Source organism: Alexandromys fortis, unplaced genomic scaffold (genome assembly GCF_014885135.2).
Source record: "Alexandromys fortis isolate MF-2015 unplaced genomic scaffold, M_Fortis_MF-2015_v1.1 scaffold_181, whole genome shotgun sequence".
Lineage (NCBI taxonomy): Eukaryota > Metazoa > Chordata > Mammalia > Rodentia > Cricetidae > Alexandromys > Alexandromys fortis.
Genome location: NW_026068069.1, coordinates 2,231,705 through 2,246,499, shown reverse-complemented (window position 1 = coordinate 2,246,499; position 14,795 = coordinate 2,231,705). Strand labels below are relative to the sequence as shown.

Below are 14,795 nucleotides of genomic sequence, written 5' to 3'. Positions count from 1 at the left end.
TGGAACTGGAATTTTAATGTGTTTGAATTTGTAAAGGCTATGGGATCTTTAAAGTGATTTAAAATCTTGGGGATGGATAAGAATGGAACAGTTGTGTTGTGGCTTAATAGTGTTGTGTTTGTGTGTCAAGTTGACGAGGGGTCAGTTGTACTGGCTGGCTTCGTCTGTCAAATTGACACAAGCTAGAATCATCAGAGAGGAAGGAGCCTCAGCTGAGAAAATGCCTCCATGAGATCCAACTGGAAGGCATTTTCTCAATTAGTGAGCACTGGGGAAGGAACCAGTCCAGGTGGGTGATGCCATTCTTGGACTGATGATTCTGGGTTCTATAACAAAGCAGGCTGAGCATGGGAAGCAAGCCAGTAAGCAGCACCTCTGCATGGCCTCTGCATCAGCTCCTGCCAGCTTGAATTCCTGTCCTGACTTCCCTCAGTAATAAAGAGCAATGCTAAAAGTGTAAGCCAAGTTAACCCTTTCCTTTCCAACTTGCTCGTTGGTCATGGTGTTTCATTGTAGCAATGGAAACTCAGAGACAGTCATTATTTAAAAGTTACTAATGAGGCTTCCAAATGACGCCATCTTCCATGGTAACAATCTTCTTTTAAATTGAAACATGAGCCCACAATTCCCTTATGACGTCACTCTCCTCTGTTGGTGATGCTGTAGACTAGAACCACAGTCAAACCTGGTACAGAACGCAAGGCTAATTAATCCTTAGAAATGGGTTTGGTTTGGTTTATGAGAAACCAAGCATCCACATTCTCTGTCAGACAGATGACTTGGTGGATGGTAAGATCCACTTGGAACTGGTCCAGGAGCTTTGAGAGGCCATAATTCTGGGAAAGCTACCAAACAAAGCATTCGTTTCATGATCTATACCCATCAGACAAACGTGGGGAGGGGGCCACATGCATGCTTCATCAAGCAGTGAGAGTGTTTATCTCAAGATAATTCGGGTGAGTTCCCACAGGGTTGCAAATTTTCATCCTCCCCCCACCAAGAATAGCTACCCACATGCAGCAGTTCCTGCATATCGGGCCTTAATTTTGGTAAAGATGAAAGACGATGTTCATGGAGCAGGGTAGGGAAGAGAGAGAAGAAAGATTATGATCTGAGTCAGAGACTCCTCTATCGTGAGGAGCTAAGGTTTCCTGAGCAAAGTCTTTACTTTGCTCCTGCCCTTTTTGCTGTTGACAGCTGATGCTGCTATCACAGGTCCAGACCCCAGGCTGGCCTCAGAAGCTGGAGTGGAATTCAGTTCCTTCTGACTGAGACTTCCCTTTTTATCTGGTGCTTCCCATCCCTGTTTCCTTCCCTTTACTCTTTTCCAAGAAAGGCATTGGTTCTGCACCTGTCCTTCAGGTTCTCTAGTCCTTCGGCCCCTTACCAGGTGGGGAAACAGTCAGGAAAAATAGAAAAAAGGACATGAGGTCAGAGGTCAGGCTCTCTGGGCCACTGTCTCCTCACTGGAGCAGAGGCTGTAATCTTTTTTATATATATTTTATTGATTATGTATACAATATTCTTTCTACGTGTATGCCTGCAGGCCAGAAGAGGGCACCAGACCTCATTACAGATGGTTGTGAACCACCATGTGGTTGCCAGATATTGAACTCAGGACCTTTGGAAGAGCAGGCAATGCTCTTAACTGCTGACTCTCCAGCCCGAGGCTGTATTTCTTACCTCCAGCTCCTGTTTACATTCACCTGTGCTCACCACTTCCTTCCCTAACTACCCATTACAGGTCCTGTTTAGCCTAAGGCTGCCAGCATGTCTCACCCTTGCCTCCCGCCCTCTCTCGATGACATCAGCAATGTCTACACCTTTAAACAGTTCCTCCTTTGGAATAGCCAACTGCTAGGACATACTTGCTTAGTTGAAGGATGGAAATTCAGGCACAGACAAGTCAAGTGACACAATCCAGTCAGAGAGAGGACAGGACCTCCCAGATGAGAAGAGTGCCCCCTAGGCAGTGCCCTCCTAGCTGCTCCCTAGCTCATCCCAGCACCTCGTGCTCTGTCATGGTGATGAAGCTTCATGCAGCCTCCAGTTGTGTTCGCTGCTGGTTTGAACTCTAATCTTAATAAGTAGTTATTAGGCAACCCCAACACAATGAACACTGTTTCACTGGAGACAGTGATAAAATTTCCACTGTGAGGGAATCCCAATCATGAAAAATGAGAGTGAAAGAATGATAGAAAAGTGTCTGTAATAGAGGGCTCAGAAAGAGGGGCAAATTAGGAAAGCGATGTCAGCAGGGACATACTGAACCTGCAGGAATCTGAGCAGACAGCAGATCGGTGAAGACATAGAAGCCCAGGGTGTCTACCAGGCAGAGAGAAAAAGAACCAATGTTATCAGTGAAGAGATGAGATGCCAGACTGGAGGCTCAAGCCCTGCAAACTTGGCTGAAAAGAGTTTCTAATATGGAAGGAAGTGGCTGTACCTCCAAGCAGGAGCCCTGCTGGGCACCTGGCCTGTTAGACATCTCAGATCTTAGGGACACTGTCTCTAAAACTGACCTGTGTCAGAATGCTTCTCTACGGAGGTGGAGTCTATGACCACTTTCTTTTCAAGGACTGCGCATGCATGTGTTGGCTGCACTAGACAGCTTAATCCCATACCTGACAGAATTTTCCACCGCTCTTGTAATAGCACAAAATGTACTGGTGAGAATTCTTTTTTAACGTTTTTCTTTTAAATCAACTAGAAGTTTTTAATACCAAACTGTTCTTTTTTCTTTATTTTTATTTTATTTTTTATTACTTTAAAAATAACACCAATCAAAATTCCCACTTCCTTCCCTCCTCCTACTTCCCTCCTGCCCCTCCCCCCAACACTCTCCCTGCTCCAGTCCTAAGAGAGGGCAAGGCACCCTTCCCTGTGGGAAGTCCAAGGCCTTCCCCCACTACATCAGGCTGAGCACGGTATGCATCCAAATAGAATAGGATCCCCAAAAGCCAGTACATGCAGTAGAGACAAATTCCAGTGCCATGTCATTGGCCCCTCAGTCTGTGACAACTGTCAACCACATTTAGAGGGTCCAGTTTGATCCCAGGCTGGTTCATTCCTAGTCCAGTTGGAGCTGGTGAGCTCCCATTATTAGCTCAGGCACACTGTCTCAGTGGGTGGACCAACCCCTCGTGGTCCTGACTTCCTTGCTCATATTCTCCCTCCTTCTGCTCTTCAATTGGACCTTGGGAGCTCAGAGCTCAGTTCAGTGCTCCGATGTGGGTCTCTGTCTCTTCCTCCATCTGTCGCCCGACAAGGGTTCTATGGTGATATTCAAGATTGTCATCATTCCGATTACAAGGATGGTTGAGATGGAGGAAGGACGGATATGGGAGCAGGGAAGGAGATATCTTAATTGAGGGAGCCATTTTGGGGTTGGCAAGAGGCTTGGCTCTGGAGGGGTTCCCAGGAGTCCAAGGGGATGACCCCAGCTAGGACCCTGAGCAGTGGAGGAGAGAGTGCCAAACTATTCCTTTAAGTTGGTTTAATGAAATTATTAATATTTATTGAAGGTGTCATCTGTTGAAGTGCTTGCCTATTTTACTTGATTAGAGCTTTTTCTTTCTAACAGCCCCACCATCACCCAACCCCCAAGGCCATAATCTTGCCCTCTGCTACCTCCTCTCACCCCTGACCCTGGCAAGCAGAACTTCCTGGGGCCGTGAACTCTGTTAGAGTCAGAGGCAGCATACGTGGAAAGTATTGCTAAAAGAAGCCATTGTCAACACTCAGCGTGAAGGACAGCTTGCTCTGGTACAGCCATCTTTGAGCCGCTGAGCCTCTGTTCAATCAACAGTTATTTATTTGGCTTCGGTTAAGGGCTCAGCAAAGTCCTGTGTGACCTCTGCACACACAGCCAGGCTAGGAGTAGAAAAACCTCAAGTTGTGTCCATCGGGACCTTGAACCAGCTCTCAAGGTTTGAAGAAGTTTGACGGACGACACAGAAGAGTTAAAGTCATCTGAGGACACAGAAATAAAGTCAGTAAGAACTAGCGAGAGAATAGAAAGTACCCAGAGAGATTAGAGAAAACAAGGACAGTCAGGGAGAGAAATATAGATTTTCCTCTAAACTCAAGCGAGAAACTTCTACAACCCAAAACACGTCTCTACTCAGTTTCTGTATGTTTGTTCCATTAATAAACATATCAGTCGAAATACACGCTTACTTGTGTAATTGCTTGGCACTTGACTGTAATCAAAGAACATGTTTGATGATGAAAATTATTTACTGGTATTTTAGTTTAGTCATAACTATATGTGTTTAGAGTGACTTGGCATTTATGTAGAGATATTTAAGACCTAAAATTAGAAATAAAAACTATTGAGTTGTTGGAACTTCTCCATTAGGAAACCGCACCGTCTTATGTAAACACAGTGTTATAACTTGCAGTTTTGCAGGATGGTATCATGCAGTCATCTCCTTTTTAATTGTCATTCCCATGCTTATTTATAACATGCTTTGATCACATTCATCCCGTTACCTTTTCTTATTCCCCCTCCAGCTCCCCCTTTCCCCTTTCACAGCCCTAATGTCCCCTTTACTTTCAAGTCTCCCCTCCTTCCTCCACACGTGAGAGAAATGTGTCACACTTTGAGAAGGCCTTATGTGACATAACAAAATGATCTTCTGGCCCATTAATTTTCTATCGATGGCATAATTTCATTCTCCTTTATGGGAAAATAAAGCTCCACTGTGTATATATGCCACATTTTCTTTATTCGCTCATTCATTAATGACGTCTAAGCTGATTTTGTAGCGTGGGCGTTGTGAACATCATTGCAATGCACATGGATATGCAGGTCTCTCTGCGGTATGCTGACTTGGACTCTGGGCATATACCCAAGCTGGATGATGTGATAGTTCTAATTTTGTTTTGAGGACCCTCCATGCTGACTTTCACAGTGTCTGGGCTAATTCCCATCTCTACTAGCAGGGCCTAAGTGTCCCCTTTTACTGCATTTTTGTCAGTCTTTTGTTTTCATGAAACAGATTGATAATTAGTACCATTCACCTGTCGGTTTTATGAGCAGTTCAGATGTGTAGTGTTTACAAGGTCTTATCCTCGTTACTTAAGCCCATTTCTGCTTTTCTGCCTTCCTAACCTACGAAATGAGCAGTGGCTAAACTGCATCTTACCTTTGCAGGGCTTCTGAAACTCAGAGTGCCCCTCCAGTCAAATCTCATCACTTCATGTTTTGCTTATTCTTAAATTGATTTTTGTTTTTTATTTCACTAATGGCATTGCTTCTTTTTGAGAAGAGCTTGCCATTGTATAAGCTTTTTCTTGTAAGACAGTGAGGGGGACACTTGGGATGCTTCAGGAAGTGTAGAGGGAAGCTTGGGCCTCGGTGCAGACGAGGAGACAGACTGTATTTTATGGTTCACTGAGGCTGTGCTGAACTCTGGAATACATGGCGAATTCCTAAAATTGTTTATATGAAAGCCTTCTGTTATTGAATCTTTAATAACACTTGATTCTGCTTAGTTTTGACTTTGTGGAGTTTCTCTCTTACCCGTGTGGCTGCATTTGTTGTTGGAGAAGTTTGCAATGTCTGGAGAAAAAGGACGAAGAAATGGACTCACTGATCTTGACACAGATTTTAAAATTTTTCTCCTGAGATCAAACTTCAGACAAGAGGGTTCTTGGTGACAGAAGTCTAGAGCGGGGTTTCCCACAGTCTTGTGTGATCATCGGACCTCTTGATGATTTTCCCTTTCTGCCTAAAATGCTGTACGGCTTGTGTTTATCTCTGAGTATAAATATCCAAGAACTTGGTTTTGAAGCTGCTTTTTTGAGACCATCTAAACCCATTAAAAAAATATATCATTGTTAGGCGGATGGTAGTGGCACACACCTTTAATCCCAGCACTGGGGAGTCAGAGGCAGGTGGATCTCTGTGAGTGTAAGGTCAGCCTGGTCTTCAGAGTGAGTTCCAGGACAGGCTCCAAAGCTGTTGGAAACCCTGCCTCAAAACACACACACACACACACACACACACACACACACAAATCACTGTTATATACGTATATACATTTATAAACACATCCGACTGGAGATCACTTGGTATTGCTCCTATGTGTTTAGGGCTGATCTCCTGTGAGTGGAGAACCTTTCAGGGGTCTTGTCCTTGAAGACTGATTTTCGTCACAGCAGCCATTAGTTCCTGCAGCTCATCTGTGGAAGGAAGCTTTGGAGAATCCCTCATTGATTCTGACATGTCCATTGGTGTTGGTGCTGTCATTGTTTCGGGTCTTGCTTACACAACCACATTGTTGCAACTTCACCACAGCTTCCCTGACATTTATAGAAGACACAATATCAGCCCTCTGACTCTTAGACTCCTTCTCTCTCTCTCTCTCTCTCTCTCTCTCTCTCTCTCTCTCTCTCTCTCTCTCTCCTCCCTGAATCTCTTTCCTGAGACTTAGGTGAAGATCTTGTAAAATGCATCCACTGGGACTAGGCCCCACACAATCAATTCTTCTCTGTAGTTTGACTATTCATGAACCCACTCTTGAAAATAACGGAATCACCCTGGTGTAAGAGGGCCTACACTATCACCGTGCTAGCCTAAGATGGTCCCCTCTACAGGCAAATGTTGGAGAGAGTTATGCAGCTCTGCATGGCAGACTTTGGTCTAGAAGACAGAGCTGTTGTATCCTGGAAACATATCCTTGTCCTGTATCCTATGGTGGTCCATTGATTTCACTAGGCCAGTGGCAGAGGCTCAAGACTCTGTATCCAAACAGGATGGTTTTATCTTAAATGACTGGTTCCATTTGCCACCAGATGGCACTAGAGTATTACCAGGAAATGCACGCATGTTAAACCGATGGCGTCATCAACCCGAGGGAAAAACAAAGCCGCTATCTTTAGAGTGTATAGGACCACAGTTTACCCTTTGTAAGCTTGATCCGAAACAGCTGTGCAGCCAGAGCATCAGCAGGAAAACAACACAGACCCCGAGAGGTCAGAGTGCTTGCTCCCGTTGTGCTTTCTGTTCTAAGTTTTCAAATTGACCTGTGAATAGCGCTGCAGCATGAACTAGAGTATGGCTAGGACATCTCTCAAGGCTCGGTGTCCGGTCTATAACTGATTCTATATCAACTCTCTACTCATCCCATAGCTGGTAGAAACTTTGGAGTGATTTTTGAAAGGTTTGTGTCTGCTGGTTTGGATCTTATCAGCTAGGCTGTGTGTGGGAAGAGTAAGCTCATTCTCAACCGTGATAGCCCTTGCTCATGCCTCTTGGAACGGACAGGCAAAAATCAAAGGGCACGCATATCCCTGAGTTCAAATGACCTTCCCCAAAGATGAGTGTTCAACACACAGCATGTAGGTGGTGCTTCCCATCTGATGGTGACAACACACAGCATTTAGGTGACACTTCCTATCGGATGTGAAACTTTGATCCCAACCTCTCTCTTGGAGAACAAAAGTTGCTAATGAACCAAATTCTACCATGGGCAGTTTTATTCCCACGCTCTGAAGTTGTTCCTTGTTCCTTATTTTTTTTTTTTTTTTGCCTTCCCTTTAGAATGAGTTGTTGCTCATAACAATCTGTACTTTGTTAGTAATAAGAAAAGATTGGTATGAGTCTACAAACAAAACTTGTCCTTAGTTCAGAAAATTGTTCAAAACGTTCTCAGGAAATTATTCCTACCAAAAACAAAAACAAAACAAAACAAAAACCTTGCTTCTTGCTTCTTGTTTTGAAGGAAGACTTACCAGTCAATAGACAGGCGGCGTTTACCTTGGAACAACTGGAACACTTGGAGACTTGCCTGAAGGAAGCAGAAGAGAAGGCTAATGCTCTATTGGAACAGGTAATACCTGTCATGGGGACTGGAAAGATCTGCTGCTTGGGCTGCCGGACAGCAAGTTAAATGCTTTAGCCTCTGTCCCATTGACCCAACACAAGTGCATACACACACACACGTACATATACACATCTACACACATACATACACACACAGGCAAATACATATATGTCACACACAAATGCAGTCACACACACAGATAGACACACACAGACACGTGCACACACACAGACACGCACGCGCACGCACACACACGCGCACACACACACACACACATCTCCTTTGTTTTAGTCTAACAACACTTCCTTTAATCTGTAGAGAGCTTTTTCAGCCTCTAAAGCCTTTTCATTTTCTGCACTTTTGTGCTTTATTTGGTTTTTCATTCACTACAAGCCCCTCTGAGAGTTGGGTGGGCCTTTCTTAAATAAGTGGTTTTTTTGAATAAGTAATGGATGTTCGCGTTATAAATAGATAAACTCAAGGCTGAATGAAAACCTAGCAGAACAACACATTTCTCTTGAATCATTCTAGGAAAGTTTGCTCTGGAGAGAGGTCTTTAGATAATGTCTTACCTCTTGGGTTTTGTAGAATTAAGCAAAGCAGGTCATACGTGGTGTTCAGCTTATGTTGACTGGACATTGTAGAGCAGGTGTTCCTTGTATATGGCAGGCCTTGATTTTAGGCACAGTGGATGTGGCTATTATAAATTCTCAGTCCAGGATGGGTACCATTTCCTAATGTATCACATTTTGAAAACAAACAAACAAATAAATAAACAATGTAATGTTTGTTGTTGTGAACTTAGAGTACAAATCTTCCCAGAGCTGGGTCTCCCCACTTGGCACAAGTGACTGGAGAGAAAAGGACAGGGGACCCTGGAGGTTGGAAATCTGTATTAATTCTCATGACTTGATGGACTTCAATAGACTTGGGGAGATGTTATTTCATGAGGCTTCTAGGTTAATACAGGTACTTACACATCTGAGTCTTACCCGAATGTTTCCAGGGGCTTGTAGGAAGGGAGCGTGTGTATCATTTCTTCTCAACCTACAAAGCCAATGTAGTGTCTGGGGGCTGCTCATGGAGCAGTGGCTCAATGTGGTCAAAGCTATGGTTCTTACAGGACTTTGGTCAGTCATGAGTGAAATTGTGGTGCTCTTTAGGGAAAGTGTCCATCACAGATCCACGCCTTGTCAACTGCTGTTTCCCTAAAACAAACCTCAAACAACAGCAAAGTTATGAATTATATACATAGCAATGACGGGCATGAAAGACTATTTCTAACTCCTCCCTAAGCAAGACCAGGATTCCAGAGAAGTTTTGAATGAGTAACTAATGAAGAATTCCATGCACTAAGATGTATGTGCATTTTACAATCAATTGCTTTCTATGACCCTGTGCTCTCCGAGACAAGTTGCTGCTATATAGTCCAAGTGGCCTCAAACTCACAATTTATCCAAGGCTGACCTCAAGTTCATGGTAATCCTTCTGTCTCAGTCTTCTGAATCCTGGGATTAAAAGTGTGTCTCAACACACTCATCTCTGCTTTTTTATTATTAAAATAAGTGAGATTTGATTGATTCATAAAATGTGTGTTTTATAAAGTATTTTTATTGGACACAAATGACTCCTAATGCTTGAGCTGGTAACTGGAACATTCCCTTGATACAACACCAAATAATTAGCTGTAGTTTTTCAGCATCTAGAAAATTAACTGGAAGCTAAAATGGACATGATTTCATCTAAATTCTGTTTTCCTCCTCAGTAAGAGACTAACGAGCTGCTTGGAGAAGAGATGTGTACAAGCCTGGTTCTGAAGTAGCTCACAGAAAATAGAATCAGTGGACAGGTAGTGAGGGGAAATGGGTCCTCTTAGGACTCCGGGTGAGATGCAAGGCAGCTTTAACTGTTGCTGTCCTAACATAGCTCTTGACATTTTAGACTTGTATGACAAAGTAGACTTAGCTGGAGTCTGGCAACACTGTGAGGAAAGGAAAGAATGATGTGTAAAACACATTACAGGGATTTGCAATATTACATTTTTAATTAAGTTGAACATTTTATTGCATTTGGCTGCCTCTATCACTGCTGTTGAAACAGATCAATTAAATATAAAAACGGCTCTCAAAGGGTTTAATCTGAGGTTCTTGGCTTTCTGCTCTAACTTTATCTTTGAAAAGAGAGAGAGAGAGCTGTAGTTAGCTGAATCTAGTAATATCCTAGTTGAAGTTGGAATTAGTTTGGGGTGGCTTTTAGGTACTGTAACTTGAAACATGGGAATTATGGTTATTAAACGTGCCATACACACTGGCTGTAGAAGAATAGTCATGATCCCATGCAACAGTTAGCTCAGAGGAAGGCAAGCTGATGGCTCAACTTCTCCCAGTTATTGCTTCTGTCCAGTAGAGACGAGGCATAGACAAGACACAGTCAGGGGCCTACAATGGCTTCCATAAAGCAAGGCTTTTAGTTGAAGAAATGGAGAATGACAGAAACTGGAAGGAAAGAGCACGAATGATGCTTTCACTTTCCTTCCTTCCTTCCTTCCTTCCTTCCTTCCTTCCTTCCTTCCTTCCTTCCTTCCTTTATTTATCTATTTATTTATTATCCAGTTCCCCCTCCCTCTGCTCCTCCCACTCCTCTCTCTTTCCCCACCTCACCCTTCATTCACTCCTCAGAGAGATTAAGGCTTCCAGAAAGCAGTGTGAGCTTTCAGACTTCCTGTTCCAGGTGGGCATCCTTTTCCTTTAGCTGATGACATGGATGTTCCATAAGGCCCCGGATGACATTCCTAACTGCCAACCAGTAGCTTATCGGACAGTTACGATACACACAAAGAGAAGGATTCTCCTCTTTCTTCTGGAGTCTCCCTGTGTGAAAATCTCTCATCGCAGAGAATGAGGGAGGCGATGACGAGGATGAAGCAGAGAGTCAGTGGGAGGAGACCTAAGCTTGTGTGTACATCGCAGAGTGTGGCAAGTTCTGCACCACACTGTAAACGCTAGTTAGTGAATGAACACAGCCTCTTCTGCTTCTTTTTTATAGTTAGACTTATTTTATTCATTTGTTATTCCTTTATTGTGTGTATGTGTATGCATGTATGTGTGTATATGTGTATGTATGTATATGTGCGCATACATATGTGTGTATACCTTTATGTGCATATGTGTGTATGTGTTTATATGTGTGTGTGTGTTGGTCAGAGGACAGTTTGCAGATGTTTCTCTGCTTCCACTATGTGGGTCTCAAGATAGAACTCGTGCGCTCAGCTTGGCTATAAGCACCCTAACTCCTGAGCCATCTTCCTAAATGGGAGTTAACTTCTTTCTTAATGTCCTTCCAGTCTCTCAAGGGCAGAACTTAGATTTGTAGCTATTTTCTTGATGGACACAGTAGTCCTGTAAGGGACACCATTATTATAATCCCCACTTATTAGTGAGGGCAATGAAACTCACAAATATCATCGCTTCCCCAATGTCATGTGGTCAGAAAATGGTGAATATGGCTTTGGAACTCAAATATGTTTAACTGAAAAAAAAATTGGTTTTAAGGTTGTTGTTTTTTTGTTTTTTTTTGTTTTTTTTGTTTTTTTTTTTTTGTACAATGTAATTGATCTTGTCCATCCTCCCTCAACTCCTCCAAGGTCCACTTCACCATTCTGCCTACCCTACTTTAAGCTCTTTCTTTCTCACTCTCTCTCAAAAAGAAAACAAAAAATGAAAAACTGAAATCAAGACAAATAAAAATCAATAAGACAAAAATATCAAAACAAAACAATCTTTACCCTGCCGCACACACACACACACACACACACACACACACACACAACACAGAGTTAGTGTTCTTTTGGGTGTGGGGTCTGCCCTGGAGTGTGGTTGATAAACCCAGTGATGCTCCATTAAAGAAAACTCATTTTCCCATTGGAAAAAACTCTCTTCCTTTTTCCAGATGGTATCGATTGCAAGTAGTTTCTCGGTTGGTGGTGGGATCCTGTATCTATCTCCCATTCAGTGTTGAGACCCATCGGACTTGAACCTGTGCAGGTCTTGTGTGTGCTGCCGCAGTCTCTGAGAGTTCATGTGCGCATCAATTCTCTTGAATTGCTGGCCAAAGGGGGACCAAAAGCCCACACCACCACAAAGATAAGAAAAAAAAAAACAACAAAACAAACAAACAAAACGCCATCACGGGCTATTGCCAAGGCTGCTGGTTGCCCTCCAGAGCTTGATGCTAAGGTCCTTTTGCCGAAAATAACCCTCCCAGTTCTTGAGTATGTAGACACAGTCCAGCGACACTGAGATGATTCTCTACCCTGCACTGAATAAGAAGAATTTCTCTTGATTCCTTAGCTGGGGTTTCTAACTTGGAGACTAGATTGGCAGGCCCTTCCTCCAGGGTTTCTGATTTGCTAGATATGGTGCAGGCCTTAATTATTTACATTTCTATCCAGACCCCATCTAGTTTCAAGACAGCTGCTAACCCAGAACACAAAAGGATTTTCTTCAGTGTTGTCTTGTGCTCTGCAGCTGTGTGGATTGATGCTGTTGCTTTGGATTCAGTTTGAGCTAAAGAGACAACCTGGATAAGGTGGATGTTGGCTTTTCCTCACGTAAAATAAGCGTAGCGGTAGGCGCCGGGAGGCCTGAATTCACAAATGGGGTGTCAGGTCCTCCAGGACCAAGAGGCCCTGCAACTGTGCTGTCTGTCCACATGTCTGGCAGCACTGGGAGAAGAGGCCACTGCAAGGCAGGGATGGTTGTTCTTGAGACATCTGCTAATCCTCCCGCATCCTTCATGCTTGTATTTGCATTAGAGACGAGAAACACGAGTGATTAGCTGGATACATTGTCTCCGCCACAATCTCTGGGATCCTTTCATTAAGAAAGGGAAAATGAATATCAAGCACTCTCTGTCTCCGTATCCGAACCATCGACCGCACTGGCGCATGCAGAGTTTTGTCCTGGTGGACTCTGCGCTTTTCTGGATAGAGACGCCGCGTTCCCAGCACCTCTGGTTGATGAGTGGACTCTTATCACTTGCTCATCTTGACACCACTGATAGAATCACTAGTTGTCCTAGATGTATTGATTAATTCCTGAACTCTAAATGCTGTCCCTTGGGCGCTACCTATATGACATGAAGCAGGTGCTGCTCCCTGGAAGTCTTAGTCATCAAATTGTTCTGGGAAGATATTTATGCTCTTGGGGCATATTTGGGATATGCTACAGTAGCTCACAGAAGAGTCATGTTTAGGATATACTACAATAGCTCACAGTGGGGACACATTTGGGATATGCCTGTAGCTCACAGTGGAGACTCTTTGGGACACGCTGTGATAGCTACAGAGACACATTTGGGATATGATAGCTCACAGCATAGGCACATTTGGGATATGTACGGCAGCTCAGATTAAGACAAGTGAAGCTTTCTGTGTGCTGTTGGGCACACATAGCTGACATAGCCCTGCAAAGACACGTTAGCCACTGGATGTCTCTTAAGCATAGAAAAGACTAGGGAATATAACCAGAAGAAATATTGTCCTGGGAACTCTGTACGCCAGTGTTCAGAGGAAATGTCAGCAAAACAGAGCGCTGTGTCTCCAGCCAGCAGAGAGAGAGTGACACGAACTGAACTCTAGAATACCCAACTTGCTGGCGTTGGGCGACAGCGAAGAGGTAGGCACAGATTCACTGCAATCTTAGTACAGTGTTTTCTTAGACTGAATAAAAAAGTTGAAAGTAACCTAAGAGGAGGCAAAATGGTAAAGGCAAAAAGTCCAGTGTCTCCCCTGCTGCCTCTTTATTCCTTCTTCCTGTGAACTCACCCTGATTTTATTTTTTTGCAAGATCCCAATGTGGGCTCTAATGGCTTTGGAAGATGCTAAAGTTAAATCATGACAAATTTAGCTAGCTAGTGTGCACGCTTACTCACTTTGGGTTTCCTGTTCGCTGTTGTTCTGCATAGAACTCAACTTCACAGATGTTTACTGAGCACTTTGCTGAAAAGTGGTAACACCGCTTTGAACAGACTGGCAATTTCTCTCGCTCAAAGAAGATAGGCAGGGAGGACGCAGGCACTGAAGCACAGAGCTTCCCGTGCTCTTGGGAATTTGCTGGGCCACACTAAAGAAACCTGAGGGGGCAGTGCTGGGTCTTAATTCTGCCTGGGAAGCCTACATGCTGAGATTAACCAGGAGTCTCCTGCCCTTGAGAAAATGGAGAGTGTAGTTCTTTCTCACTCTGTGTGTGTTTCTGCTGTCTCTGTGTCTGTCTGTCTGTCTGTCTGTCTCTCTCTCTCTCTCTCTGTAGGTGTGTGTGTGTTATTCTTATGGTAGAGTGTGAACAATAAGAGCTACAGCCAAGTTAATGTCTTAGACCATTGTTGGGGGCCTCAGGTTTTGACTTCAGTGTGAGGCTTCCGAAGCACAGCAGATGGGACATTTCTTTCACGACTCCTTTGACAGGAGTGTCCAATAAACAAGGGAAAGGAGCTCAAGTGTAGGCTGTGAGTGGAAGGAAATAGATCGCAGGAGAAGAATAGGGAGGATCCTGCAGTTTACTCTCTCTGGGGAGTTTCATCGACTTGACTAATTATTATTCTTGGTTCTCCAGGCATTTGTATGTGTGTTGTTATTTAGCTTGGACAATAAAGAAACAGAAACCCAAAGGATTAGGCGTGTCATGTTTGACTAATATCCATGAAGTACTTAAGCATTTCACATCAAAGCCTCTTAATATCGTCCTATTCTTTTTCCTCACCTTATACCTCAGTGTTGGATTTATATTTTCTCTCGGGGATAGAAGGAAGGTTGATCTCTAGCAGAGTTTTAGACAGTGAGATGTGTATTGGATGGCTAAAAATATCTTGATGCGTGCTGGATTACTCCCAGATAAAATAGTCCAAGTTCATCTTTACTGTTCAGATACAACAGCAGATCCCCTGCTGCAAGCTTATTTGAAATAA

General features: G+C 43.6%; 1 protein-coding gene across 1 annotated transcript in view; it reads left to right on the top strand.

Annotated features, from left to right (window-relative positions):
* Positions 1-14,795, top strand: part of Ccdc192 (coiled-coil domain containing 192) — a 188,716-nt gene that overhangs the window by 22,762 nt on the left and 151,159 nt on the right. Inside the window, exon 3 of the mRNA XM_050120897.1 lies at positions 7,731-7,838. Within this exon, the coding sequence (XP_049976854.1) occupies positions 7,731-7,838 (108 nt within the window). The remainder of the gene's footprint in view (positions 1-7,730; positions 7,839-14,795) is intronic.